The 27062-nt window shown below is 33.3% G+C and overlaps 1 protein-coding gene across 1 annotated transcript in view; it reads right to left on the bottom strand.

The window, feature by feature from the left end:
* Positions 1-21: 21 nt before the first annotated feature.
* LOC106472038 (protein bark beetle-like) overlaps positions 22-27062 on the bottom strand; it is a 65914-nt gene continuing 38873 nt past the window's right edge. Inside the window, exons 5-13 of the mRNA XM_013932666.2 lie at positions 24007-24230; positions 14371-14638; positions 11233-13692; positions 10595-10608; positions 6206-8711; positions 5127-5817; positions 4620-4783; positions 3782-3876; positions 22-2643 (exon numbers count right to left, since the gene is read on the bottom strand). Coding sequence (XP_013788120.2) covers positions 1744-2643; positions 3782-3876; positions 4620-4783; positions 5127-5817; positions 6206-8711; positions 10595-10608; positions 11233-13692; positions 14371-14638; positions 24007-24230 — 7322 coding nt within the window. The 3' untranslated portion in view covers positions 22-1743. The remainder of the gene's footprint in view (positions 2644-3781; positions 3877-4619; positions 4784-5126; positions 5818-6205; positions 8712-10594; positions 10609-11232; positions 13693-14370; positions 14639-24006; positions 24231-27062) is intronic.

Here is a 27062-nt window from a genome sequence, read left to right as displayed (position 1 = left end):
AAATCTTTATAATGTCCAGATAGTTATCAAATGTTTCTTAAGAAAAAACTTTATATTTTATCTGTACGGGTTCGGTAGATTTGACCGATTTTGTAACCACTTTAAGCTTATCACTGAACCACAGGGGGGCTGAAAATTCAACAAACTAACAGAAGGAATAGGAAAACGCGAATCTCAAATCTCTCCAAAATGTCGATGAATAACCCTGAAATGCAGCCTCAGAGCCCCCTGGAGGACCGTGACAGATACGAATATATGTCTCCATCTCACCACAAATTATTATTATTATTGCTACGAAATCAACAAGATAACATGATAATGTTCAAAGTATCTCCAAACAATCATAACATTGGGAACTCTTTAGTGATGCTTTGTCGAGAAAAAGTGATAAAATTATCTGAATGAGGTGTTTATATACAGTGTCAGGATGGAAGGCACATTGACATAGGTGAAGAGTATCACGAGACATATATCACAAGGGCGAGTCGGTTATAAAAGACTGAAGCAAGTGAGAAACAATCGGACCAATGCTTAGATGAGGAAAGATGAAACCCTGGAGATCTAGTAATAGCTATAAGTGTGAGTAGAGGTATGTATGTTTTGGAAATCAGCTTTTACTAAAATTCACATGTTACCTAATTAACACATTCTAATATACAACAATGTGGAATTATCTCCATTTTATTCAGTTATAAAGAATTTTATAAGTCTAGTGATTTTACCTTGTGCAGAAATAGTGTTTAGATGACCTGAAATTCTCTTAATAATGTTACATCTATTACAAATAGCCTTGGAATGAAACAAAACACATACTTCAATTTTTAAAAATCACAAGTATTTTTCCTAAAAAATAACAATAAAAATATGTACATATAACCTTAAAAAACATTACACCAGCATGAAACAATAGTCAAGTGAAGTGTGATTTCAAATAATACTCAAAATGCTGAATTGTAATAAAGAACTTGCATCATTTTGTGAAATGAATTGTTTTTTATTTTGAAATGGAAAATTTTCTTTCTCACAATCTGTCAGTGTTGGCCTTTATATGATGAACAAAATTAAAATAATTGATCCAAAATCACTCTACTTCATTTACTTTCTAAAATTCAAAAAAGTTTGAATGTAAAAATGGACATAAACAAATGGGAATAATGAAATATCAGAAATGATAAAGTGACTAAGTTATTGATAATATCTTCATCTAGCCCTAAAGACAAAGTAACAGTTGAAGGCAAAAAATTACATCAACAGAAACAGAATGTTGTTTTTGCTAGTTTTAACTTGAAATATAATTTTATTTAGAACTTTCATTTTTATAATGGTTTTGCTCTTAAACTCTATGTAAAATTATTTCAGCAAATTAATTTTCAGGTTAGAGATTGCACAAAATCACTGGTAAGCAAATGGGATGTGAAAAACAAGTCAAAGTAAATATCCAAAAGTTTTTTAAAGGATATAAACAATATTAGTTTCTGTTGTCTTGAATATCTCTATTCCCTTGTGGTAACTAGTCTTTTATGCAAATATAAATCACTTCTTAGCACAAGTAATCCAGTGTGTCCAAGGCAGTGTTAATGTAATTCCACATAAAAACTGTTATAGTACATAAAGACCACTGTAGCATTGGACTGGCTCTACCAAATAATAACTTCTTTGGCTACCACAATCAGCAATGTAAAATTCAACATCCAATGGAAAAGAACATGAAAAATCAGAAGTTTCTGCTAAGTCTTGAAAGCATCACATAGCTGTTTCTAGCAGCTGTTTACTACTAAAGCTATTGCAGTAGGAACCTAGTGATGATCGAGGGGAGGGTGTATTTTGAAACTTTGGTTCTTTACTATTGACATCTCGAGACATTTCTAATGACCGTTTCATGTCTAACGTAGAATCTGTTCCAGTGCTCCATTCATGTGACCCATTATGGGAAATTTGGGATAAAGAATGTTCTCGGAATCCTTGGTTTTCATATGCCATATCAAATGATTGTTGAGCCATGTTATTTACAGTTTCATTCTCCATTTGCAAATTACTTGTATAATGATCCTCATATGCTGGGAAGTCAAGAGTTGGATTTTTGGTCTCTGTGATGTCACTGTGCGTGTCATCAAATGAACAGCTGTAATGAGGTGTTTTATCAACAGAATCTATACTACCATTGAAATGCTCAAATTTCACAGGCATTGGTTTTTCAATATGTTCCAAGCGACGTCTAAAACCAAGCTCACCAAAATCTGTTGCAGAAAGAGCTCGATTTGATGCTCTGATGGAGTTTCTTCTTTCCAGTTTTTCTCGTTGACGATGGCGGGATTTACAAACCCAAAAGCCGATACACAAGCTTATGAACAAGATGGCTCCAGCACTAACTCCTAAGGCAGCACTTCCCACAGGGTTCTGATACCAGTAATGTATGGATACTGTTATTTCAGGATCTTTCTCACATAAAAATGGCAAAGAGTCATCACAACGATGTTGCTGGACTTTGCCCTTGTATAGTACAGCACATTTATCCAGAGGAATGTCAATTGATTGCACCCAGACCATGTGAGAGTCCCAGTTGAAATATTCTTGCTGTTTGCTCATAAAATACATTATTTCTTTGTGATGTTGTTTTATAAAGGGCATGGAGGCATTGTCCATCTAATAAAGTGAATATATTTTTATTAAAACAGGTTCAGAATAAACACATCGAAGTAGAGAAATCATACTGGTGTTGACAAACTGTTCCTAATACACATTACCAAACAAAATACATTAACTACAAAATCTCAACTTGGTTGTATTAAAGAATTCTATTAAGTCCAGATAAGAACTTTGTTTTTAATACTACTTATACTTCATTAATATATTTTTTAAACATAAGTATTTTAGGTACAGCAGTAGGAATAGACTCATAAAATAGTGCTTCTCTTTTGATGGGCACACGTAAATGCTATTTCATTAGTGTTTTTTACAGCCTCCTACATTAATAAATGACATGATGCCAACTATTTTTGGATGTCACAGGAAAGCCTTAGAAAGTATAACAATAACATAGAATAGTCTCATTTACTAGAAATAATCTTGTGTCACATCATGTTGCAGATTTTCATTTCATGACAACATGGTAACTATAACCTATGGGGAATCTGTTGCTATGCATATGTACAATGCTTTGAATGGTCTTTGAATTGCCCTTGATCAATCCAGTGATATAAAATGTGTGAATAATACAAACATTTTATTGAAATTATTTGAAGAAAATGTGGTGATACTTTATCAATTTAAAATACTAGATTCATTAACTGACACTGTTAAAACATATTTCAAAAACTTAACCATGACCTAGTTATATCACCTTGTTGACCTACTTTGTTTTGCAGGACCATCTATATATGTATTACTTTGTTACATGCTGCATACCTATTCTCTACAATATCCAAACCTCTTAAAAATTGGAGAGAAAAAAAAATTAGCTTCCATAACATCCATTTTTGAAACAGCATAAAAGCTTAAGCTTTGGTTTGGTTAGAAAAAATAAGATTTCAAGTCACATATACTTTGATACTCCATTAGTTTCTGTGCTCCAGTTACTAAATAACATTATAATTGTTATGTTGATTAATTATCAAGTTATCCACTGACAGGCGATTTGTCTGACAATATGGCTTTAGTTAATAGTTGGTGTGATATCACAATATGACTGATAATAATTTTAATCAAATCCTTTTTTGCTGGACCTTTACTTAACAATATTTTATTAATTTAGCTTTATGAACATTACAGTTAATTTTCTTACTTGGCAAAACTTCCTGGCTTCACCATAGGTGAGAATCCCTCCAATATAAAGAAAACACGTATCTCCAATCCTGTGCCATCCCCCGGCACATTTCTCTACAAAAGTAAACAACCTCACTTTAGCTTTATATTCTTCTTATGTAGCTGTAATAACTTACAACATGTAAACTGATAACAGTGAAAAATCAAATCTAAGCTATCTACATCAAAATAACGGATAAGTTTATTTATATGCTTTGTCAGTAAAACCCACTTAATAACTAATTTTATTAGTCAAGTTAATTTTGTTAAACAATATTGATCTGTATAAATCATATTATGGTCATAGCTTATCATTTCAAATTGACTGTTTAGTCTTTCAAAAGGAAATATACCAAATCTAAACTCACTTAAGTGTATATTGCTGACCCAAAAAATGCCTCTACTAATCATGGCTGCAAATATCACTAACTACAAGAATATGTAAGTGATTAAAAAATGCATTCAAGTCATTATAAGTAAAAACATAACGGCATATCAAATTCAACATATCCATTACTAGGTTGATTTTCAGTCCTGATTTATGCAGGTAGGTTGCTTTGATCAAAAGGTAACATTGATTAAAAAGTATCTTTACTCATAGACTGGACTCAACTGGGTCAGTGGATCATCACTAGACTTGTGACAGCATTTGAAGTCTGAAGGCAAATCATAATATTAATTAGCCCTGTTAGACATTTCTAAATAGAGACAAGATATTTATAATACAGATCATAGAAACAGTGTTTCTATTTTGAGCAGAAAAGTAGCTATTTAATAAGTTCTACAATATATAAGAACTAAAGTCACTATTAACTAACCACTAAGAACAGATGAATTGTCTGTATAATATGGCAGAAACAAGACTTCTAGAAGTTCTGGATTATCTTGAAAATCTTTAATTCGTCCAGCAACAGCACTTGTAGTATTAAAACCCCACCAATTTTCTGCTGCTCTGATTGGATTCTCTCTCATTTCCAATGCACTATAAAAGCAAGTGTGTTAAAACTTATATTGTAATGAACCAGAAGTAAGTGTTAAAATTTACACTGTAATGAAACAGAAACAAGTATCAAAACTCAATATAATAAACCAGAAAAAAAAACAGTGTTAAAACTTAAATTGTAATGAACTAGAAACAAAAGTAAGTTCACAACAGCATCATTTTGAACAACACTTTTAAAACAAACATTTTTTACTTCATTAACTCAAGCTCCAGTTTTCCACTTCATTCACTAAAACATCAAATATATTCATCAAGTGCCTTCTTACTCACTATGATTTATTGCTAGATATTTCTGTCAAATGAAACAAAAAGTTTAACTTACAGTGTTCTGTTAGTTGATGATAATTCAAAGTCACTATCAGGATTCTCTAAGTAATTGTATCTGTATAGCTGACCAGCACTGCCTGCCACAATTGTGCTGCGATCCAAGTTCATTAAAGCCATGTTATTCCACAACCAATTCTGTTGACAAACTTGTTGAGAGACTCTGACATTCTTTGAGCCAACCATTCGTAACTGATGAAGCCCTTTGTTATTAACAACTAAGTTTAAGCTAAAATTAGCCCTGACCTGATCCAATACAATGTTATCCTTATACAAGGCAAAGTTCCTGGTGAAATAGTTGCGAGTCACTTCAACCACTTGATAAGATCCACTGTCACGCCCCCTAGCCAAGAATGCCTCTTGATTTTTGTTCTCAACAAAGAGGTTGTTAGTGATCAGGCCACTTAGAGAAGCCACTGCTTGCTTTGCATCCACTTCTATGATGAATCCACCCTGATTCTGTAGCACCAGATTATTATGGAAGTCCAAGTATGGGGTGTTCTCAAGGTTTAACACAACAGCACCTTCTGATGTAGTTACGTTTTCAAAGAGTTGTCTTCCATTGTATTCCATACGGTTATAGCTAAAGGTGATATGAGGAGTGCTTTCCCCTGCACTCAGATATCTGATAGCACCCTGTTGGTTATTGGACAATACTGAATTTGTTACGTTGTGTTGCAAACCTCGGGCTGAAAGTTATAAAACATTATGCTTAAAAAATAATAATAATAATCCTAATTTGCCATATGGTTAAACAGCTTTCTGGCAAATTCCAAAAGTTAGCTTTAGCACATTGAATGACTAGATTAAACATGTTGAGCATTTACAGCATTAAAAACAGATGAAATAATAACAAAGTCTGAAAAAAAATTTATATTTAAAACAATGTGTAACCACCTCATTAAGAAGCCATGCAAGATAAACCACAGAATTATCTTATCAACCTAATAAAACTAACAAGAAGCAGAACCAGTTCATCTATACACAATTATTTTACCATAATAATAATATGTAACAGGTAGTGTCCTGGCTTCAGCCAGGAATTCATAACATATAAAAACTGTAAGATTATCTTACCAATGTAATATGTAATAGGAAGTGTTACAACTTCAGCTATGAATCCATACACCTGACTTCCTCCACTTGCATGAAGTTGAATACTGAGAGTATTTCCAGTTGATCTATAGAACAGTGTGTCTCCAGTGTGCTTGGTGTTTCCATTATTTGTCTTGATCTCTCCTAGTTTAAAAGCAGAAGAGTTAAAGATGTCTCCATCAAATAAACGCAGAACGTCAGGTTGGGCAGAAAAACTAGTAGCATCAAAGAGATTAAGCTGTAGAAGTCGAAACCCAACTGGTTTTGCACTGTGTGCGCTTGAAAAAATCTTCACACAATCAACAGGCATGTTGTCATACTTGTAATAAAGTAACAATTTCTCCTCTACCATCAGTCTTTTGTTAGCATCACACATATCAACAAAACCAAATACAGAATAGGGAATTCCAGCTTCCTTGAGAGGGTGATATGAAAGAAAAGAAGAATCAGATGATTCTCCCAGAATAGAAGAGTAACTTATTCCAAAACCAAAGTTATTCTTTATCAAAAGTTTGTTGAAAAAAAGGTTCCCAGGAGATGCCAAAACTTCTATTGCATGGGAGGCACTGTTTGTGATGGTAACCCTGTGAAGATTAATGCTTCGTTGAACAAGTTGAAGTGCTCCATTTTTTTCTCCATGCAAAATTCCAGCTCCCTGAATGGTGACATACTCTATCCAAGATGAAGATGATCCATCTAACGTCCGAGAAGAAACAAACATCTTTCTACGTTGTCGCTCAAAATTTGGAACAGAAAATCTTATCCCACCCCAGTGCTCCTCAGTTCTATCCAAGTTGTCTTCTCCACAATAAACAAACACATGGTTTCCTTCATATGAACAGCTGTAGTTATGTTCACCATATCCGTTCAGTCGATACTCGCAATCAGACAATCTGTCTTCTTTACCAGTGCACTCTAACGGATGAGGCCAGAACCTAACCCTACTTAAAGTTGTTGTTCCAAGATCATACCTATGACTTTGTTTAAAATAAGCACTATGTCTTACATAACCCAACTCATGGCAAATCACTTCTGCATTTCGCTCAGTAAAACAAGGATCACAGACAGGTACCCACTGCAGTGTTGTACTGTTGAAAACCTCAAGAAATCCATATTTTTTGGCCTCTTCACACTTAGGTGTGACACACAGTCTAATTCCTGCTTTACTGGGTTCTCTTCGAAATCTATGGGTAGAATTAACTGTTCTGGCTGGCATCATTTTAATGGGATAGCTTGCTGTTCCTTTAGCTTCAAGGTCTCCAAGAACCAGGATACCAACACTAGGGTAGAACATCAACTGAACTCCTGGCTCAATGATCAATTTAGCATTGGGAAGAATTGTCAAATCTGATTTAACTGAATAAGGAGTCTTACGATAAGGAAGGATCAAAGTCTTATAGATTCTACCTCCAAGTGGACTGTCTACATCAACTGGGTTGTTGTGCACTTCAGCCCTCACTACTCCTGATGCCATATTATCCTGTCCCAGGTAGGGACTAAATTCTGCCACAGCATAGCTGTTCCAATCATCAAAGTCAAAGATTCGTTTCTGAATTTCTGTCACATTTAGTGTTCCCCACCAGTTCTCAGCCACATTGATCTGGTTATGAAGTGAACCAGTCAAGACCCCTGCAAGGAATTCAAAATGCATAATAGGATTGGAGAACAGATTTCGTGTGATGTTAATCTGCTGAACTCCTCGAATGCCCAGAGCATAACTAGTTGGATTATAGCTTTCTGTCCTTAGACTATCATGGCCATATTTATTATTTTTTAAAATATTATTCTTGAAATTGGCACTCACTATACCAAACCGGTCTGCATGGCTAAAAAGATCAAATTCTACAATATATCTCCCAGTATTGTCTTTTAGTTTGTTTTCCTGAATTAGCATTTCTTTCTCCATTCCTGATATATGAATCAATCCATATTTACAAGTATTGTTCATGAAGATATTTTTAGTTGCCTTAATTCGAGCAAAATGTCCATCAATCCTGAATTCAAAATTATCATTCTCAATAAATGATGAGTTATGAACAATCAAAGTGTGGGTGTAATTTTCATTGTAATGCCACACATATGGGAATCGAATATTCAAACCTCCTTTGTGGTTCTTCTTCAAGAGTAAGTGCATTAGTTTCCAGTGAAAGAGATTATTAGAGTTCCTGATGTCACGGCTATACTGAAGAATGCCTTTGCCATTGTCTCTAATTGTGTTGTAAACCAAAGTGTAGTTGATCTCTGCAAGGTTGGATACTAAATGATCCCAAAATGGGGTAGAAACCAGAATAGCTTCTTTCTTATTCCTAAAAATATTGTTTTCTACTATTAAAATAGTCTCATTATTGTATCGATGGAAACGATCCCCAATTTCACTTTCATCACGGTTGTAATGATTACTTGAAATGCCATGCTTACAACTGTTAATCACATTTTTTTTCAATATTAATAGTAGGAATCTTCCTTTCCAAGTAAGTATCAGCATAACCTAAAAGAAAAACATACCTTTATTTAATATTAATATCAACAATACAAAAAAAGTCACACTGATTTTAAATTAAACAAAATCATGATGCACAGTTGATAACATTAACTTAATGTTAATAATTGTTTTTCAAGATGGTAATGGAATGTTATGACAATTTTTTTACTAAATATGTACATTTACTGCATACTTTATATGATTCTTTAATAAAAATAACAATTTTCCTTACTTAAGCTGTGGTTCAGGTAGACCTCAGATGTCATAGGTAAAAAGATTTACACACAGGAATATTACATTGGTTTTGGTTATTTTATAAAATACAGAAGCATTTACTCTTTATGGTCTCATAAATGCATGTCTATTCTTTTCTAACAAATAATATTTTAAAAATTACAGAGTTGCTAATAAGCATGATAATAAGCTGTACTTAAACATTCATACCATAAAGTTAGCTCATATGTTTCTCTTCAACAACAATTCATATTATGATTGTAAGAAACAACTAAAACAGACCAAGTCATTCAAACTGATAGAGAAATATTTCAAACACAATGTTCACAACATCACAAGTATGGTAATCAGTAGTTATTCAGTAAGAAACTGTGACAAATTTTAGTTTATTAATCAAACAGTCCTGTACTTTCTCAACAAAAAAATGTCAAATTGTAAGCATTTTATAAACTGACTCAATATAGCTTAAAGATATATTTGTTGTTATTCAATTCAGTTTCTCAAAGAACAGATTAATTTTGCAGTGTGATTTGAAATTATTGTTTACATAAGTAATTTCTATATATTAATGTTAAAATAAACTATCCTGTTTTCACTGTAAATATGTTTGACAATAATTTCTCAATCATATATTGCAAGTTAAGCTAACTAGCAGGGTCTTCTGAGTGAAATAAGCTCAACTCTTTTATTTTATAACAATATTCAGATCTTGTTAGGGAGATAAGCTCAACTCTTTTATTCAGATTTGTTAGTAAGATAAGCTGAACTCTTGCATTCCATTACATGTATTCAGATATGTAATGAGACAAGCTCAGTTCTTACATTACATTACATGTATTCAGATCTTCTCAGTGAGGTAATCTCAACTTTGTTTGCTAGTTCTTACAATTACAACTAAAATAAGTGTAGTTTATAATTGTGATTGTATTGTAGAGACTACCCAATTTTCATACCCAGATTAAATTAGAATTTGCACAACTGTTATGATGAATATAAGAACTATTATGTGGCTAAGTATACAGCATTTGAACTTTTCTTTTTTCTTCCTATGCATAAAATGTTTTTTTACTCATTGAATATATGAAAGGACTGGCATGATTAAGTGTGCATTTGCACAGTGGCAAATTTTGAGAGATGACAAAAATTAATGCAAAAAAATTGGTTGTGGTCCACAGCTATTCTCTGGTGAAGCGAAAATTGTCCTATTGAGCAGAATTAGTATTCTACAGTCAAGCATACAACTCGAACATAACACTGTTGCTGCCTAAAGATGATTCACAGAAAATTTGTTGGAGGAGGGTGGCACAGCCAGTGTTTGCACAGGGAGGCAAAACAAGCCATGCCAGCCCTGATATGAAGTTTCCTGTAAATTTTTAAAAGATTTCAGTTGAAGGATAATATATAATCATAATACCTTTATAACCTTTCCAAATGTTTTGACAAGTTTTTTTATGAATAAAAATTATTATTATTTTTTTGTTGTTAAGTTAACTGTACTATGTCGATTGCAAGAACTGAGCCCAAATTTTGGCATTATAAGTCCTAAGGTTTACTCTTAAATGCCAAATACAAGACAAATCTAAATTTTTTTGATACTAAAAACTGATGGACAATGAAAAAGTATGTACACAAAGGTGAAACTAAAACATCTGTACATAATGTGATTCATCTGAAAAAAAAATTAAAACAATTTTTGTAACTTTTATACCTACTTCGTCTATAATAGTAAATATTAAGGAAACTGGGAAGAATTTATACAATTGGAATATGATAAAAAGTCACCAGTCTTGTTTAACTGATTTCAGTCTAGTTTATAATAAATAATCTGAATGTATATAGTTTTAGCCACGACATAGCGGCTCATAGAATGGCTCCGAGTTTTTCGTTTTTCCAAATACAAACTTTAAGCTCATAGCTCCATCATTTCTTGACTGATTTGAGATCTAATTACAGTTTTGGACTCATGAGGTCAAACACTTTCAATTGATGTATTTGACCATGCCCAAGGTCTCATAGAGTAATTTACTGTACTCCTGCCTAAAATAATTTCAATTTGAGGGTAGGCTTGTAGAGATCCTGATGAGTAATAAAATTGAATCGAGTATATGCACACCCCATGCATGGTGTTGCTAGCACACAAAAGTATAGGAAAAACAGTTTCATAGGTTAACTAACTCTAATCCTGCCTAAAAGAATTTCAAGTGTCGTGGCTATTGAGGATTCCCTCTTGTTAATAATGTACAAAAACTTTCGCTTAATTTCTAAAAAGAAATAGCATTGAAATTTTTTTTACCTTCAACTGATGCAATATACAAGATGGCATCTCCAACTGGTTTATTTCCCCTTCTGTACTTAACTAGAATAGCTGATCCTGGACTTTTGAGTGGAAAGGAGGTAAGATTGTTTCTGAGATCCCATACTGGAACATCTTCTCGAACTTCTAAAGCCCCATACACTGTCATTTGTTCTGTAGATTCTTTGCTAAATGGTTTAAGAATCATTATTCCTATTCTCATGCCAGAATCTGTGAATATTTTAAATTCAATATCAGTAGGTCTTTTGGAGATCAGACCATCTTCAAAGAAAACATATTTTCCAGAATTCTGTGAAAGTCTGTAATAGCTTGTTGCATCTCGTGGCAGAACTATGTGTGAACTGCTAGTAGTAATCCAACTGAGTAGGTCCATGTGTTCTATTTTTGTAAGGACTGGGTCATAATGTATACCACTTCCACCATTATGAGCAAATTCATTTTCAATGATATCAAGACCTTGAGAATGAGTTATTATACCATGAAGCCTGTTTCTGGTAAACTTGCTCTTACTGATCTTCTGGTTTCCTCTGAAGTAGAAAACATCATTCCACATGAAACCAATTCCCGAATCTGTGTTTTCTTGTATTTCCAGATCACTAAGTTGATGGTGACTAAGATCCAGCTGGAGCGCTGGTTTAAAAATGTGAGTGGCATAATCGAATAGCCCTGCTTCTTGGATCACAACATTTTTAATAATACTTTCATCAGCACCCATTCCCAGTCTAATACCAGCCCAAGATGGTTGGTAACATCGGATTCCAACAATCATGGTACAGGAATTTTCAAAATCATTATCTCTCTCTGCCTTACATGTTGCCAAGTCAGTGTCTAAATCAGTGCATTGAACATTGCTCAGGATAACATTACTAGAACTTTCCTGGTCCTGAAATTGTGACTTCTCCAGAAGCCAGTCTTGAGGATGAAGGACTAATCCCAACTGGTGACATGCCACTGCAGCATCCTTAATATCCCAACCATGCAGACAGACAGTACCCCAACGATTGTTTAGCTGTACTTCCAATCTCCCTTCTGTGTTATTTGAAAGACGTACATTTGTGCTCAAAGAATTTTTCTTTATTTGTGACATAATTCCAAAATTTATTTTCAGACCCTGTCCTTCACTATCCAGCTTTCCCTGAACCATAATTCCAATAGACTGATCAAACTGTAGATTGACTCCTGGGTGAATTTTCAAATGGCTACCTGATCTGATGAAGATATCTTTATGAACTTGGTAGGTACCAGGTGTGAGTTCGTCATTTCCCATTACTTCTCCTCCAATCACTTTATCGTTTCTGAACCAAATGATTTTTTCTGACTCATCAACATGCGATATAGCCTCTTCAGTGTTTAGATCTTGAAAAATCAGAAACTGAAGAAACTCAATTCTTGCTAAGTTGTAACGGTTTTTTCGGTCAAAGATACGATCATAAAGTTCTTGCACCTGAGTTTTACCAATATGTCCCCAGTAATTCAGTGAAGCGTTAATGACTTTATTGTGTGCTTCCAAGTGTGACCCAAGTTCGTAAAGTGACAGTGGATTCTCAAAATGATTCCTGAACAAATCCACATTACTTGAAGAAACCACTACTACAGCAGCTACTCGAGAGCGAGGATTCAGAGCAGGAAATGGTTCACTAATTTCATTTTGCAGCATGATGTTTTTGGTGAATATGATTTTCTGCACTTTACTTCCATCAAACACACCAATATTAGAAGTATACATCCCTTTGTTATGCTGGAACAGATTTGACTTGATTGTCACAAGTACTTCAACTTCTCCATATCCTTCTAAATGCCTGTTGGATACGAACAGAACACCTGTCTGATGATTCATGAAATAATTATGAGCTATGGTAGCTTTAAGGTGTAAGGCTGGAGCTATGTGTACTGCCAGCTTTCTACTGTCAGAGAATTTATTGTTTGTTATTTCAACAGAAGAACTATGATTAGCTTCAAGCAACCAACAAGACAAAAATTTAACTGCAGCATCATTATTTTGTTTAAATGTATTCATGCTAATATTCCAAAATGAATCAGCTCTACAAATGTTTCCAATTAATATTCCATATTCTCCATTATTCACAATTTCAGAATGAGTGAAGTGTGTCGTGAAATTAAATGCACGTGTTGTGGAAGTTTCATTAAACCAGAGAGCAATTCCTGTTTTAGTGTTTCTTGAGATAATAGAAAGATTATAATGTTGATAGCCTCCACTATAAGTAATGTTCACTCCATCTCCAATGTTATCAACAACAGCACTGTTATTCACAATAACATCACCAGCACCACCTAATACATGTAATCCAGCAACATGTGTATTTTCTGCAACATAAGCCTGATTCAAAACAACTCCACTTCGCATGTTCTCCACTACCACACCTCTGCCTAGGTTCTTGGTTATGTTACTAGCATTTAGTTCCAAGTCTTGAGCCCTACCTGTAAATAAAGTAGCATTTTTGAATCAAATCTTATGTCCTAAGTTTTATGAAAATAATAACATATTGTAAAAAAAATATTAAACAAACAAATACATTTAAAAGTTCAATTTACCTATGTTTTGGCTGATTCTCTTTCTTTTTTTCTAATAATAAACTAAGGCTTAAGTAGTCTAAATACTGAAAGTTGTAGAATTAACTCACATGAACAATGTTATAATAAATTCTTAAATACCACTCAAGAAAAACATCATTTTTAAACTACATCCACATTGTAGAACTCGTATATATTATTTAAAATAACTCTAGGAAAATTAATTTAGGATTTAAATATTTTGTGGTGGTTTGTCTTTCTAAAGTAAATATCTTCATTCACATTATGTTGCAAAGCACATAAAGAAACAAAAAATTATACATTCTTAAAAAAAACATGGAAAATTATATACTTTATTTCATAAAACCCATATATCTTATTTTACTAAATATCTTACAAAACAAAAATGATACAACCACATTTTCTATGTATTAAAACAAAATTAGAAGTAAAAATACAACATTTGCTGTCTAACTTTTTATAGCTGTTATAATTTTAAAACAACTGACATCATGTAGTTCTTTAGACCATTATATAAACTAGTATTTACTGTGAAATCTAAGTTTGTATTCTGTTATATCTCACCAAAGCTTGCCACCACTTCCACAGTGAAGAAGACCATTCTGTTGTACACTGGTTTGTAACGGACAAGAATACTATCTCGAGTGCTAGTGAAACTTTGAAGCCGTGTGTTATTTATAACAGGAAATCTTCCTAGTAAAAGTTTTGGATCATCAAACCTTCCACCATACACTTCAATCAGAGAAGCAGATGCTTCATGTAATTCATCAGACATTAAGGTAGGGAAATGGACAGTAAGTTGCTGGCCATACTTGTGATTTAATTCAAACAGCTAGACAGAGAAAAAAAACCCATACCAACTATACAAATGATTTACATTACTACAAAATCTTTGTAAATAATGCTTAATTGAATATAAATAAAAGTACCAGAAGATTACAACAAAAAGTGCAATTTTCAGCTTTAACTTTTGACAAAAATATTTTTACATGAGTAAATTGAATAATGCACACAATAAAAACTTTAAACAAATTCTCTCTTGTAAGCTCAATTAATTCTCAATGTAATTCTAAATGACATTAAATATACAATTGAGTATATGAAGTTTAACTTCTTTAGCCATACCTATACAGACAACTAACAAATATATATTCTTACACTTTCAGAACTAAAATGAATTCCAAACAGGTATTTACCTCTGAAACATCAAAAGCTTTTCCTGGTTGAGTTACTCTCATGCTGTCAAAACCCATGCGACTAAAGTTCTGAATGTTCTTGATACAATGCAGAGCATGTTTCAACTTACAAAAAGTCCTCCACATTTTGTCAGGGATATTGCCAAGAATAAATTGTGGTGATGAGATACTAAGTGGGTCACTAGGATTGAATACCAAGCTTATATCAATATGTAGGGATGAGCAAATAGGCTGGTTGGATTTGTGGGATAATTTTAATGGGAAAGTTAATCTTTTTGGAATGGATGGCTTACACTTAAACAAGGCAGGGGCTAGCATGTTAACAAGGACTATTAATTTGGCTGTACTGGTAGATTTCAACTAGGGCTAGACAGAGGTGAGGGCTATGATATTAGTAAAATATGAAATATAATTGACAGGAAAACATGTACGTATTTTAAAATCTATGATTAATTGTTACTATTGTAAAGCTAGAAGTATTAGAAATAAAACTGTTGGGTTCAAAGCAGTTGTGGAAACTAAGGATTTTGATATTATGGTTATCACTGAGACTTGGATGGATTTGAACAATTTTGATGAATTTTTTTTTAACTATCAGGCTACATATTATTTACTAGAGATAGAGTATTGAAATAAGGGAGAGAAGTAGCTTCATATGTGAGGAATGAATTGCATCCTATCGAGTTAGAACATATTAAAGAAAATAGCATTGAGGTTGAGTCAGTTTGGGTTAGTGTTAGTGGATATAAATGGAAAAGTCTTGTAATTGGGACTTGTTATAGACCACCAGGTCATAATGTTGAAGTTAATGAGAAATTTTAATATGAGATCAGAATGTTAGCTTAAAAAGATGTTGTTATTATGGGAGATTTTAAATTCAAGGGTATCTATAGAGAAAATTTCAAGACTGACAGTGACGGGGATACTTAATGTACGAGAAAAATATTGATTTAAAAGATACCATTTTAAGCTCTGAAATTGTAAGAGAAAAATTAGGAAACCTAAAAATTTATAAATGCCCTGAACCAGACAACTTTTATCCTAGAGTTTTAAAGGAATGTAAAGATTTTATTTGTGAACTGCTCGCTAACATTTTTTTATAGGTTATTGAGTAATGGAAGACTATTAGAAGATTGGAAGTTGGCTAATGTTAGTCCAATATGTAAAGGAGGTTTTGGAGAGTGTGATTAAAGATGCATTGCAAGGTTACTTAAGGTAGTTTGATATAGTGTCAAAGAGCCAGCATGGTTTCATTAAGGGAAAATCTTGTTTAACAAATCTTCTGAAATTCTTTGAGGATGTTACTGCAAGAGTTGATGAAGGAAATACTGTGGATTTGGTTTACGTTGATTTTCAGAAAGCATCTGATAAGGTGCCTCACAAAAGACTTGTTACAAAAAATAAATATGTGGGTGTGGTAGAAATGATATTAAACTGGATAGAAAATTGTCTGGAGGGTAGAAAACAGAGAGTAGCAATAAATGGAGTTAGATCTGACTGGTTCACAGTTTCAAGAGATGTGCCTCAGGGCTCTGTGCTGGGTCCTCTGCTGTTTGTGATTTATATTAATGGTATCGACTCTGGAACGACTAACAAAATTTTGAAGTTTGCAGATGATATTAAGATTTTTTGAGTGGCTAACTGTATCAGAGATGCTGCAGACTTACAGGGAGATTTAGCTCATTTGATGCATTAGGCAATATGTGGCAGATGATGTTTAACTATCCAAAATGTAAGGTGATGCATGTAGGTTTTCACAATTTAAATTATGGATATTACATCTAGAGAAAGAACCCGGCTTTGCTCGTGTTATTTCATTGATTTATTCTAGATGACTATGTCAGTGTGTGTGTATTCTGAACCCATTTTAGCATAAGAGTATAACCTGTATACTTTTGTTGCTCCTTTATGTGATGTGGCCTGTTTATAAAGGTAACCTTCCATCTGACAACAACAATATTAGGTTATACGTTTATTGCTAAGCAACATGATTTAAAGCCATTGTTGGAACGCATATTTACCAAAATGCACTGGCTTTTCTACATATTAGAATTTGTTATATAAGGAACCACTTCTTTTCTATGTGGTTTTTTGCTAGCTTGTCTCATTAAAAGATGCGCATGCGCACACATACGTGGATAAGATAAGTAATAATACCAAGATGTAAACCCTCAAGGTCCACTTAGCATGGGTGCAAAATTTCAGGTTTCTAAGTTCTTTCCTCTTGGAGCTATGACGCTCGCACATGTGCATGTCCATCTATCTGTGAATTCTATTTGTAATATAAGGAACCACTTCTTTTTATGTGGTTTTTTTGCTAGCTTGCCTCATTAAATAGATGCACATGCATGCACACACACATGGATAAAATAAGTAATGATACCCAGATGCACACATTCGGGGTCCACTTAGTACATGTGCAAAATTTCAGGTTTCTAGGTTCTTTCCTCTTGGAGTTATGGCAGTCACAAACTCACCCTTTTATTATTATAGATTTAAATGGGAATACATTAAATATTGTGGTTGAAAAAAAAAGATCTTGTTGTTGTGATAAAATAATCACTTAAGTCATCTAAACAGTGTACTGTAGAAAGCAATGTGGCTGATATGATCTTAGGTAGCATCTATAGAAATACTGAATACAAGACAAGGGATATTTATGTTTCACTGTATAAATTACTTGTAAGGCCTCATTTAGAATACTGTGTACAGTTTTGGGCTCTCTTCCTTGAATTGTTGGAGAAGGTTCAAAGAAGAGCCACTAGGATGATACCTGGGATGGTGGGATTGTCCTATGAGGAGAGAGACTAAAATCTCTATACTTGTTTTCTCTGGAGAGGAGAAGGGTCAGAGGGGATTTGATTGAGGTGTCTAAGATTATCAAGGGTATTGATAATATAGATCCAAACTTTTTTGTGTTTAGCAGTGAAAACAATAGGACAAGGGTCAAAAATTAAAATGTTGGCAGCATACGCATCATTTGCAGTTTAGACAGTATTACTCTTCAAACAGGGTGGGTGGCTTTTTGAATGAGCTGCCTTCAAGGTTGGTGGAGGCAAAACATTTAACTGAATTCAAGAAAAGATTGATGCATACATGAGTAGTAAGGAGTGGTTATAGTTGGGAGCTGGAAGGGACATCCTTGATGGACTAATAAGCTCATTTTTGTCCCTTTAAAATTTTATGAATTTATGAACTCAGAAAGAAGACATGACGGGTGACCAAAAAATTAATTCTGAGATTTTCTAAAATATTTCCTTTTGAATTACAAACTAAATTTTGGTGTCAAGTTTATTGACATACATTGATAATAAAGTCATTTAATTAAATTTTCAATGTCATGATCACTTTGTAAAAATGTCATGACATGCTGACTATAAGGTCAGTTAAACTGACAGATCCTTGTATGCATCGAGTTAAGAAAAAAGATCAAAGTGAAACAGCTAGGTATTCTTTATACTGGTTTTCCTATGGAGAATAGGTATCTTGACTTGAATATTATGCAAGAACATGCAAAATGAGGTGGGATATATAACTGTCAACACATCATCAGCCACTACATGGTATCCTTTGCCCACTTCCAGAGGACATCATCCTCTCATGAAGCACCAGCCCAGAAAGCAAAATATTGTTTAAGTCAATCACAGAGGTATAGTTAACATGCAAGAGAGAATCCCAACAGGATGAATCTATTTAAACATTAAATTTCATATTATAAGGGAGGAATTGTATCTTTCTATTTTTATCAAATGATTCCACAAACTCAGATGTCTCTACAATTGGTTAAAGGGATGTTAACTATGCATATTTCATACCTAGGTTATCATGCAGAACAGAGATATGGACCCAAATGATAACTAAGCAGATTACAGAGAATGTTTGAAGTTGTTGCAGGAGATAATATTGATATTATAATGATAATGAGACTGTTTGCCTAAGGGAAAGTTAACATAAGAGGAGAATCACAGCTTAGCCAGCCAAAGTGGAGTGATGAGGAGAATATGGCACTTCAAGTAACTAAGAAAAAAAGTTAAGAGAAGGAGTAGGCATAAAGTAAGAGATTCTCTTAAGAATGACTAAAGGCATCCACTAACAATAAATATGGTTGTGGAACTGGAGACAAGTAGAGTAGAAGAAGATACTTATCTGACATAGAAGATACTTATCTAGCTATTCTCAAAGCCACTGAAAACCAATGGGCTCAAGGTGAACATGTTGAGAATGAAGCCAAAGAAATAGAAAAATACTGCAAAACAAATGCTGTGAGAACGAGTACTGTGATTGATGATTTAAGCCACCACAACAGAATTGTGTGTGAATGAACATAGAATTGTGGAGTAGAAACTCAAGACAATCACACAGAACAGCCCAAAGTTATAACACATTGATGGAAACTGTTGCTTCCCAGGATGACCAGGAACCAAAATGATATAGATTCCTCTACACAGTGCCACAGTCTATGAAACTGGCATCTGGAAAAGATGAAGGTGTATAGGATAATGAAGAAAAGAAAATCCTGCAGTCATAAACACTTGATTCAACCATAACTGGTGAGTAATGGAATAGGTATGCTGTGTCACATTGAGTCTGAAGTCAGATGCCACTGAGAAGCCAGGTCCCACTGGATGTGCTGCATGTGAGCATGCCTAAAGGGAAGGACTTCATTAAATGAAGCCATCATCCTGAAAGCAATAGGTGAGTATAAAATAGATGAGTGGGTACTCAAGACTCCAAGGCTTGAAATGGAATAGGAGGTGGATGAAGTGTTCAAACCATGTTGATCCAAAATCCCAGATGTACCAAATACTGTCTTAGTACTAAATGGGATTTAGAGCTGTGGATGATTGTCAGGTTTTTATATGCAAAGATTCTTTACAGTAGATGTCTGTGACTTGCAGGCAATAACTCTCAACACTAAACAAACAGCACACAGTCCACTTGTTTTAAAATAATATATTAAAACAAGTCAAACATATATACAAATGTTTGTTAGACAGTTAATTACCACAGTTGCATCCAGAGCTATAAATAATCGTCTCTTTTTGCTAAAGTTCACACAAGCTGGATCAGTTACTTTAGAACACAACTGACAAAAGGAATTATTCTCCTCTGCTTTGTTCTTACAATACAATTGATGATAATTTCACTTACGTTATACTGTTGGTTACCACAGCTGTATCGAGAGCTTTAAATAAATGTCTCTCTTCATCAAAAGTCCACACAGGTTTGTTCAGTTACTTTAGAACACAACTGACAAAACAAATTCTTCTTCTCTACTCTGCAACAATTTTACTTTAAAAAAAAGCAATACTATATGCTCTTTATGGATGAACTTACAAACACACAATCTATCTCTAGCTATCTGTCTAACTAAATGTCTATCTTTGTCTTACATACTTGAACTACATTTCATACGAGTATTTATAGATAGCCCAACTGAGGCCTAGAATTTTCTATATCCTACAAGATATTATGATGTAATAATACTTGAGAAAAACTTAGAGAGTTCTAGTAACATGATGCAATAATACAACAATCGCCAATTTATGACATTTGAACTACACAACATATGATTCACACAGTTACATAAACAATCATGTGATAGACAGTCGCTTCTAACAATAAATAAATTTAGCACTCATGCTATACTTAAATTCAAACAGTCATGTATATCAACAATGATCCGCTCAAGAGATGTAGTCAGTTAGGTAGTCAACTAGGTGTGCATAAGAGATTCAGTTCACAAAAGTATCAGAATAAGCTAACTGTCCATGTAAAATTGAAAGTCAATGTCAAATGAATGTAAAAAATGTATGACTACTCAACAGAAAGTGTCTGGAACCAAAGGTAAGGGCAATGAAATAATAAAACACTGCAGTGGAAAAACAAAGAAATTACATAAAGAATAGGGTTATGAATACAAGTATCCTGCATATCTACCTTTGTCACCAGTGGTCATGATGATGAAAATTTCATTACTTTTGTTTTCCAGTTTTAAATGAAATACTTCCAGGTAAAGATTGAGCTTAGACAGGTCTCCAATCTTTTTTTCTTCTTTTTGGAAATAGAAAAAGACTGGAGTAAAAATACTTAGAAACATGATAAACAAGGAGAATTCTTGATCCAGAATTAGTAAGTAACTTAAACTGGAAGGAAAAGACACTGGTTGAACAGAAAGAGGGGGAGGATAAACAAAATGAAAGTAAAAACTTGACCGAAGGATCTGTTAACCCAAAGGATTCCAAAGATAATCACACAATACAAAATAACCACCAACAGTCCAGATAGAGGCATCACTTGGAACAGAACAGAATCAATGAGTGGATAAAGAAGACTCACCTCATATACTTCTGCATTTGACTACTTAGTATGGTGAAAAAGAATGAACATCAGTTGGGAAGTAGACAAGGCAAGAGAATGAATGTTACCAGAACTCTAATCAGCTTTTGTTGACATGCTTTTTGTGAACAAGAAACCAGTTTAGGTAAATTTCCTGCAAAGACAAAATTATGCAAGAAAGAAGTTCTTTAAAGCTCAACTGAAATGTTGGGAAGGATATGAGTTCCTTGTAACACAGCACAATTGGCTAAGGTGTCAAAGGAACTTAAGAGCCACATGGTACAAAAACTACATCAGTGAGACTGAGTTGCAGTTACGGAAGACTACAAGGTAGAAATTTTATCACAATCAAAAGAATTGGGAGAAGGAGAATAGCTAATAATCGTGGAGAAGAATAAAGTCTCAAAACAAGAGAAATCATAGTAGGGAAGATATAAAATTATGATGGGTCCAAGTTGAAAACCACATGGAAGACCCCCTCCCGCAATTGGTTTAAGGGTCAAGAACTTGAGAAGAAAGATGAATAGTGGAATATGACCCTGCTAAAAGGTCACTCATATGGCAAGCAAGAGAAACATGACAGATATTAACATTTTGCTTATTTCTAAAAGCGGCAGCTTTAAAAAAAAAAATATCTGAAGAGGATGGAAAATATAAAGATGTCCAGAAATTAATCCTCCAATGTGACATTAGCTTCCTCAAATGTAACTGAAATTGGTTCAAGATTTAAAATAAAATATCCCTGAGAGAAGAGATAACAAATGAGCAGAAGCTTCTTCAGGAATAGGGTTAGTGGACAATTCCTGTATGCTGATAATGAAGGTAAATAGGCATGAACAAAAGATCTATCAGGTTCAAAATAATGAGAAAATGTGAGGAGTTCTGCTATTTGTGCAACTCAGCATTGACAGCCTGAATATGCAGTCATATGGGATATCCTTGAACACTAAAGGTAGATAGCGTAAGGCCTTCTGAGAAATTATAGAATAATAAAAATTAACAGTGACTTCAGAATTCATTGTAAGTAAAGTTAAGCAGGACTGTCAACAAGAAAATCTAGATTATTGCAGGAAATTAGAGTTTATACATATTTTTCTGACACATGTACTATAAGTCATATAAAAGGTGAGAGATTGGAGAACTCTGTTTAAGTTGACACATGTTCCACATTGTATCTGGGAAATTCAGTCGCATAATTGCTGACAGCATGAGAGCAACTTAACAGGACAGGCTTTTGGTATATCAAAGGTAATTCTGCTTGTATTGAATAACTACTTTAGTCATATCTGTACAGACAACTAAATAATATACACAACATAGTTTGTGTGACATCACAATATGGCATAATAATCTTCAACACATCTTTTTTACTGGCTGTATACAATTTTTATTATAACATAACACCATGCATGACACTGCTGCTGAGAGGCTTTTCACTTAATTAATATCAGAGCTCATTAGGTCTATACAGACAAATAGCAAATACAAACTTACTACTTTAACCATATCTATACCAACGACTATCAAATATTAACTAACATTAACTATAACTATACAAGTTACAAGTTTCTAAATGTTGATTTTGTTATACTGCACAAATATACATCTAAGTGCTGAAGAATAATGACAAAAATAATAATATTCCATAAAGCTTTCACAATAACAATTAATTACATTGCTATAGTAAATAGTTGCCTATTAAGGTGCCAGAGAACAAAATCTATTTGTTAAAACAACATGTAAAGTTGTTACATTTGCAAGGCCAACAACACAGTGAATTGTATACTGCATCCTCTCTGTAAAGACTTCAAAGTAATGAACTTCCTTATATAAAGTAATAAAAATAAACAAACAATAGTCAGCCTGATCCTTCTGTTTGAAAAATGTGAGTGAGGAAGAATAGCAGTAGTTTAAGCCTAATTCCCTCTGAAAACACTGTGGAACAAAGCTCAATATTTTAAAGTCAAATTTCATCCCCAAATTCAACTCCAGTTTTTACAACCACAGAGAAATTGTAAACTCCATATTCTCTCTATATATGCCAACTTTATACTTAACAAAAAATAACTGAACGTGTATAGGGTCAGTCCAATGCATGAATCAACCCTCTATTGGAAAAGTAATGTTGACTATAATTCCAAATTTATGAAGTATTTAGTCAACAGTACAAATCTGTTGTACGCAAAATATCAGATGAGTTACTGAAGTTTTTGTACTAAAGATATGTGTGTGAAATATCAGAGACAGTCTGATTCAGACCAATAAATTGGAGGGAAAAAAGATGTTCATGTAAAGAATAAAAATACTTTTGTCCCCTGTACATTTTGCAAATTGCATTTGTATAACATTTACAACCTCTTAAATGAATATCTAAAGTTTTTCAAGTATCCCTGTATACTGTATCTGGTATTTTCTCTACTCTGACAAGAACTGTTGCAAATTCACCAATGTAAGGTAACATGAAATGTTGGTAAGTCTGACATCAAATGCAAAATACCTATTGAATGTCACTCTGTACAAGATTGGGGTACATACACTCTGACCCCCACCTGTACAAGTAAGGGTAACAGATTTGAGGTTCTAACTGTATCATAGGTCACAAAGTGTAGCTATTCAAGTTTCTATTCACAGAATTTTTTCATTTTTCACACATTTATAGACAAACCTTTTCACAATCCTGGACATAGTTGAGGTCACGGCTCTGGCTGTGAGTGAGCTGCAATGGATACATCTGGTCTTTGCCAAATTTAACAGAGCTGCAAAAGCTTTCTTTGCTTAGAAAATAGTTGTCATGGAAAACATATCGCACACCATCAGCTGCATTATTCTCTATTGATACACCCTGCAGTGTTGCTTGGCCATTGCTTGTGTTGACATACACACCATAACCTAAAAATAAAACAAAAATACATGTCAGAAGTATAATATAAATCACAAATTTATCAAGACGATATGTCATAATTTAATTTTTTTTAAAGTGACTTGATGTTTTATGGGTTTTTTTTCTTGGGTACTCTATCTGATAAAAATGATTCTAGGTGATGTTGTGATACTAGTTATTCTATAAACGCAGACTGATGAATGGAAATGTTAATTCAATTTCATGCCTTTTTTAAAAAAAAGTTTAGCAAGTTTTACCATGGATAAATAGCCCTAATTCTAACTAGGTTTCCAATAAAAAAAAACATACTTATATGATTTTAAACAAACCAATGTGTAAATCTGTAACTACTGCTAACTTGGTAATAAAAGCTATTATTAATTTTTTCCTTGTCACCCTCTTTCAGTATATGCTACTGTCTCATAGCTTTTAACAACATTAAACCAGATAGAATTATCAAGAAATTCATCCGACAGTGGTTTGTTTTGGTTTATTTTTTCTTCTTCTTCTTCTAATATTCATATTCTTTCTTGATGTGTTTTGTACTCAGTTCATTTGGACCCCAAAATGATTTCCATTTTTGCTTCTTAATCACTGAAGCTTTATCATTTCAACTGATTTTTTTAGTTTCTACTACTCATATTTAATTATTTTACTTCACAAACCTTTTTTCCCATCTCGTTCTCTTATTCCTTTACACAAGAAACAATTGTTGCTTTTAAAATACTTTCTTTCAAAATCAAATAATACTTCTTTGTTGTCATGAAGGATTATCGTATCTTAAATCCATAATGGAAATGAAATAACGTCTATAGTTTTCATTCATTTCCATGAACTCCATATAATATTATCTGTACTATTACAGCAATTAACTCTGCCTTAATTTATTTTATAGCTACCTGTAAATGACATCTTACTTTAATTATCTCAGCTTTGTGCTTGTAATTTGGATTGTTACCACTCAACCAGTGAGCTTTGGTAAAAGAGATAAAAAAGCTCCAGTTTTAACTAAACAACTGAATCTTTGTCAACATGATAAGTTTACCTATTTACAGAGCTTCTGTTAACCTCAGTGGATAAGATTTCTTTTACCACATTCTGGAATTTTTTCTTAGGGCTAATTCTTAGGAAGCTCCATATCATTTCAATGCAATACTTGTTCCAGAGAATTTGTAAGCAAAATGTTGCAATTTACCAATATCATTAAAAGAAATTTATAAAAAATGAGTAAGTGGTCTGTTAGTTTCATAAAAGTAACCTAATCAAAAACATCTTAGGTGTGAAAAAGGTGTTTTTGATTAGATATCATGACTTTTTGTCAATACACACCAACAAACCACGGCAAGTAAGAAAGTGACACTCGATAGTAACCCATATTAGCTTTAGGATTGCAACCATATTATTCAGAACAGACCTTTACTTTACAGAACCAACCAAATGTGGTGGTAGTTTTTATTCTCTAAAACAATGTTAACAGCTTCCTTTATTCTAATCTCATGGAATTTAAAATAACAGTTTCTTGTCCTCACCCCCATGCTATCGGTACAACTATATCAAGCATCATTATTTATTCTAATTGCTTAAGCTAATATCAAGTGATGCTAAATGCTAATCTAATTTGCTTGGCCTAACCAAAAAACTAAAAATGGTCTACTTTTACTATTAGGTGAAGCTGTAGTAAAAACAGTAGACTGATAGCTTCTGTGATTTTTTTGTGTAGGTGTGATCAAACATTTATGCCAAATTTGAGCAGTTTTTGTTGAATAACTTTGCACATGTGGCTTATATTTACACCAAATAAGATTCCTAATTGTAAGTTCTAAAGATCTATCTATGTACCAAATTTGAAAGAAATCCATTAAAAGTTAAGCATGTTTTTCTATCAAATAAAATTTCCATACTTTTGGTGTGAAGAAAAAAATGGAAGAAACTCAATCAAAATTGGAGATGTTATATCAGGCATTTCTTAGTGGACTACCTTGAAATTTGGTATGTGAAGTAAGAGTTCAGTGGAGCACATCCACTGAAAATATGTGATATATATATTGGATTACCACAGTCGAGATACAAAAGGTGAAAAATTGCTAAACTATCACTCCTGTTAATAACACACAGTGTGTCCTGCAGCAAGTTGTTTTGGCTGCACAACACACTACCATGTGTCTTGATTTGTGTATTTCAGGTAGAGTAAATATGCTATTTATACAACATTTTCCCAGGTTAAAGTTATGGGTGCAAGAGTACAGAAGTGATTGTACAATCAAAAAATGTTTAAATACCTTCCTCCCTATATGCACACAAACACACACACCAATTCTTTAGTATCTGATGCCTATTTGTGTAACGATGATACACCCCAAAAGGACATGGAAAAGAGCAAGATTCTTGACAATGTCTTAACTTGTTTCTCATACAAACAATACTTTCCTTATCACTCAATGTGGTAAATTTTATTTATATGCTTTCTTTTACCTGAAACAAACAAATTACTTTTATCTTATTAAAACATAACTATATTTCCCCCATTCTTAAGTGAAAAATTGCAATACTTCTGCATTTAAAATTATTCAAATTATCTCTACAAAAAATAATTTCCTTTGTCATGACATACAGAATTTTCATTAAAAGCTAGGGGTGCATATCTTGTCATAGCAGTTGATACCTAGATATTGATACCACGATACAATATCTATCTAGATACAGAAGTTTTACAAATGGTTTCTTACAAGGTTTGACAGTCATGTCTGTAATTTATTATTTATATTCTTACGTCTCCGTTCATTAGTTGATTTTCCGTAACTTCGTTCCCACGAAACTTTAGCGACACAAGTCCTTTCTTA

This window comes from Limulus polyphemus, unplaced genomic scaffold, assembly GCF_000517525.1.
Source record: "Limulus polyphemus unplaced genomic scaffold, Limulus_polyphemus-2.1.2 Scaffold5036, whole genome shotgun sequence".
NCBI lineage: Eukaryota > Metazoa > Arthropoda > Merostomata > Xiphosura > Limulidae > Limulus > Limulus polyphemus.
Note: the sequence above shows the minus strand (reverse complement) of the source record. Positions and strands in the feature narration are given on the sequence as shown.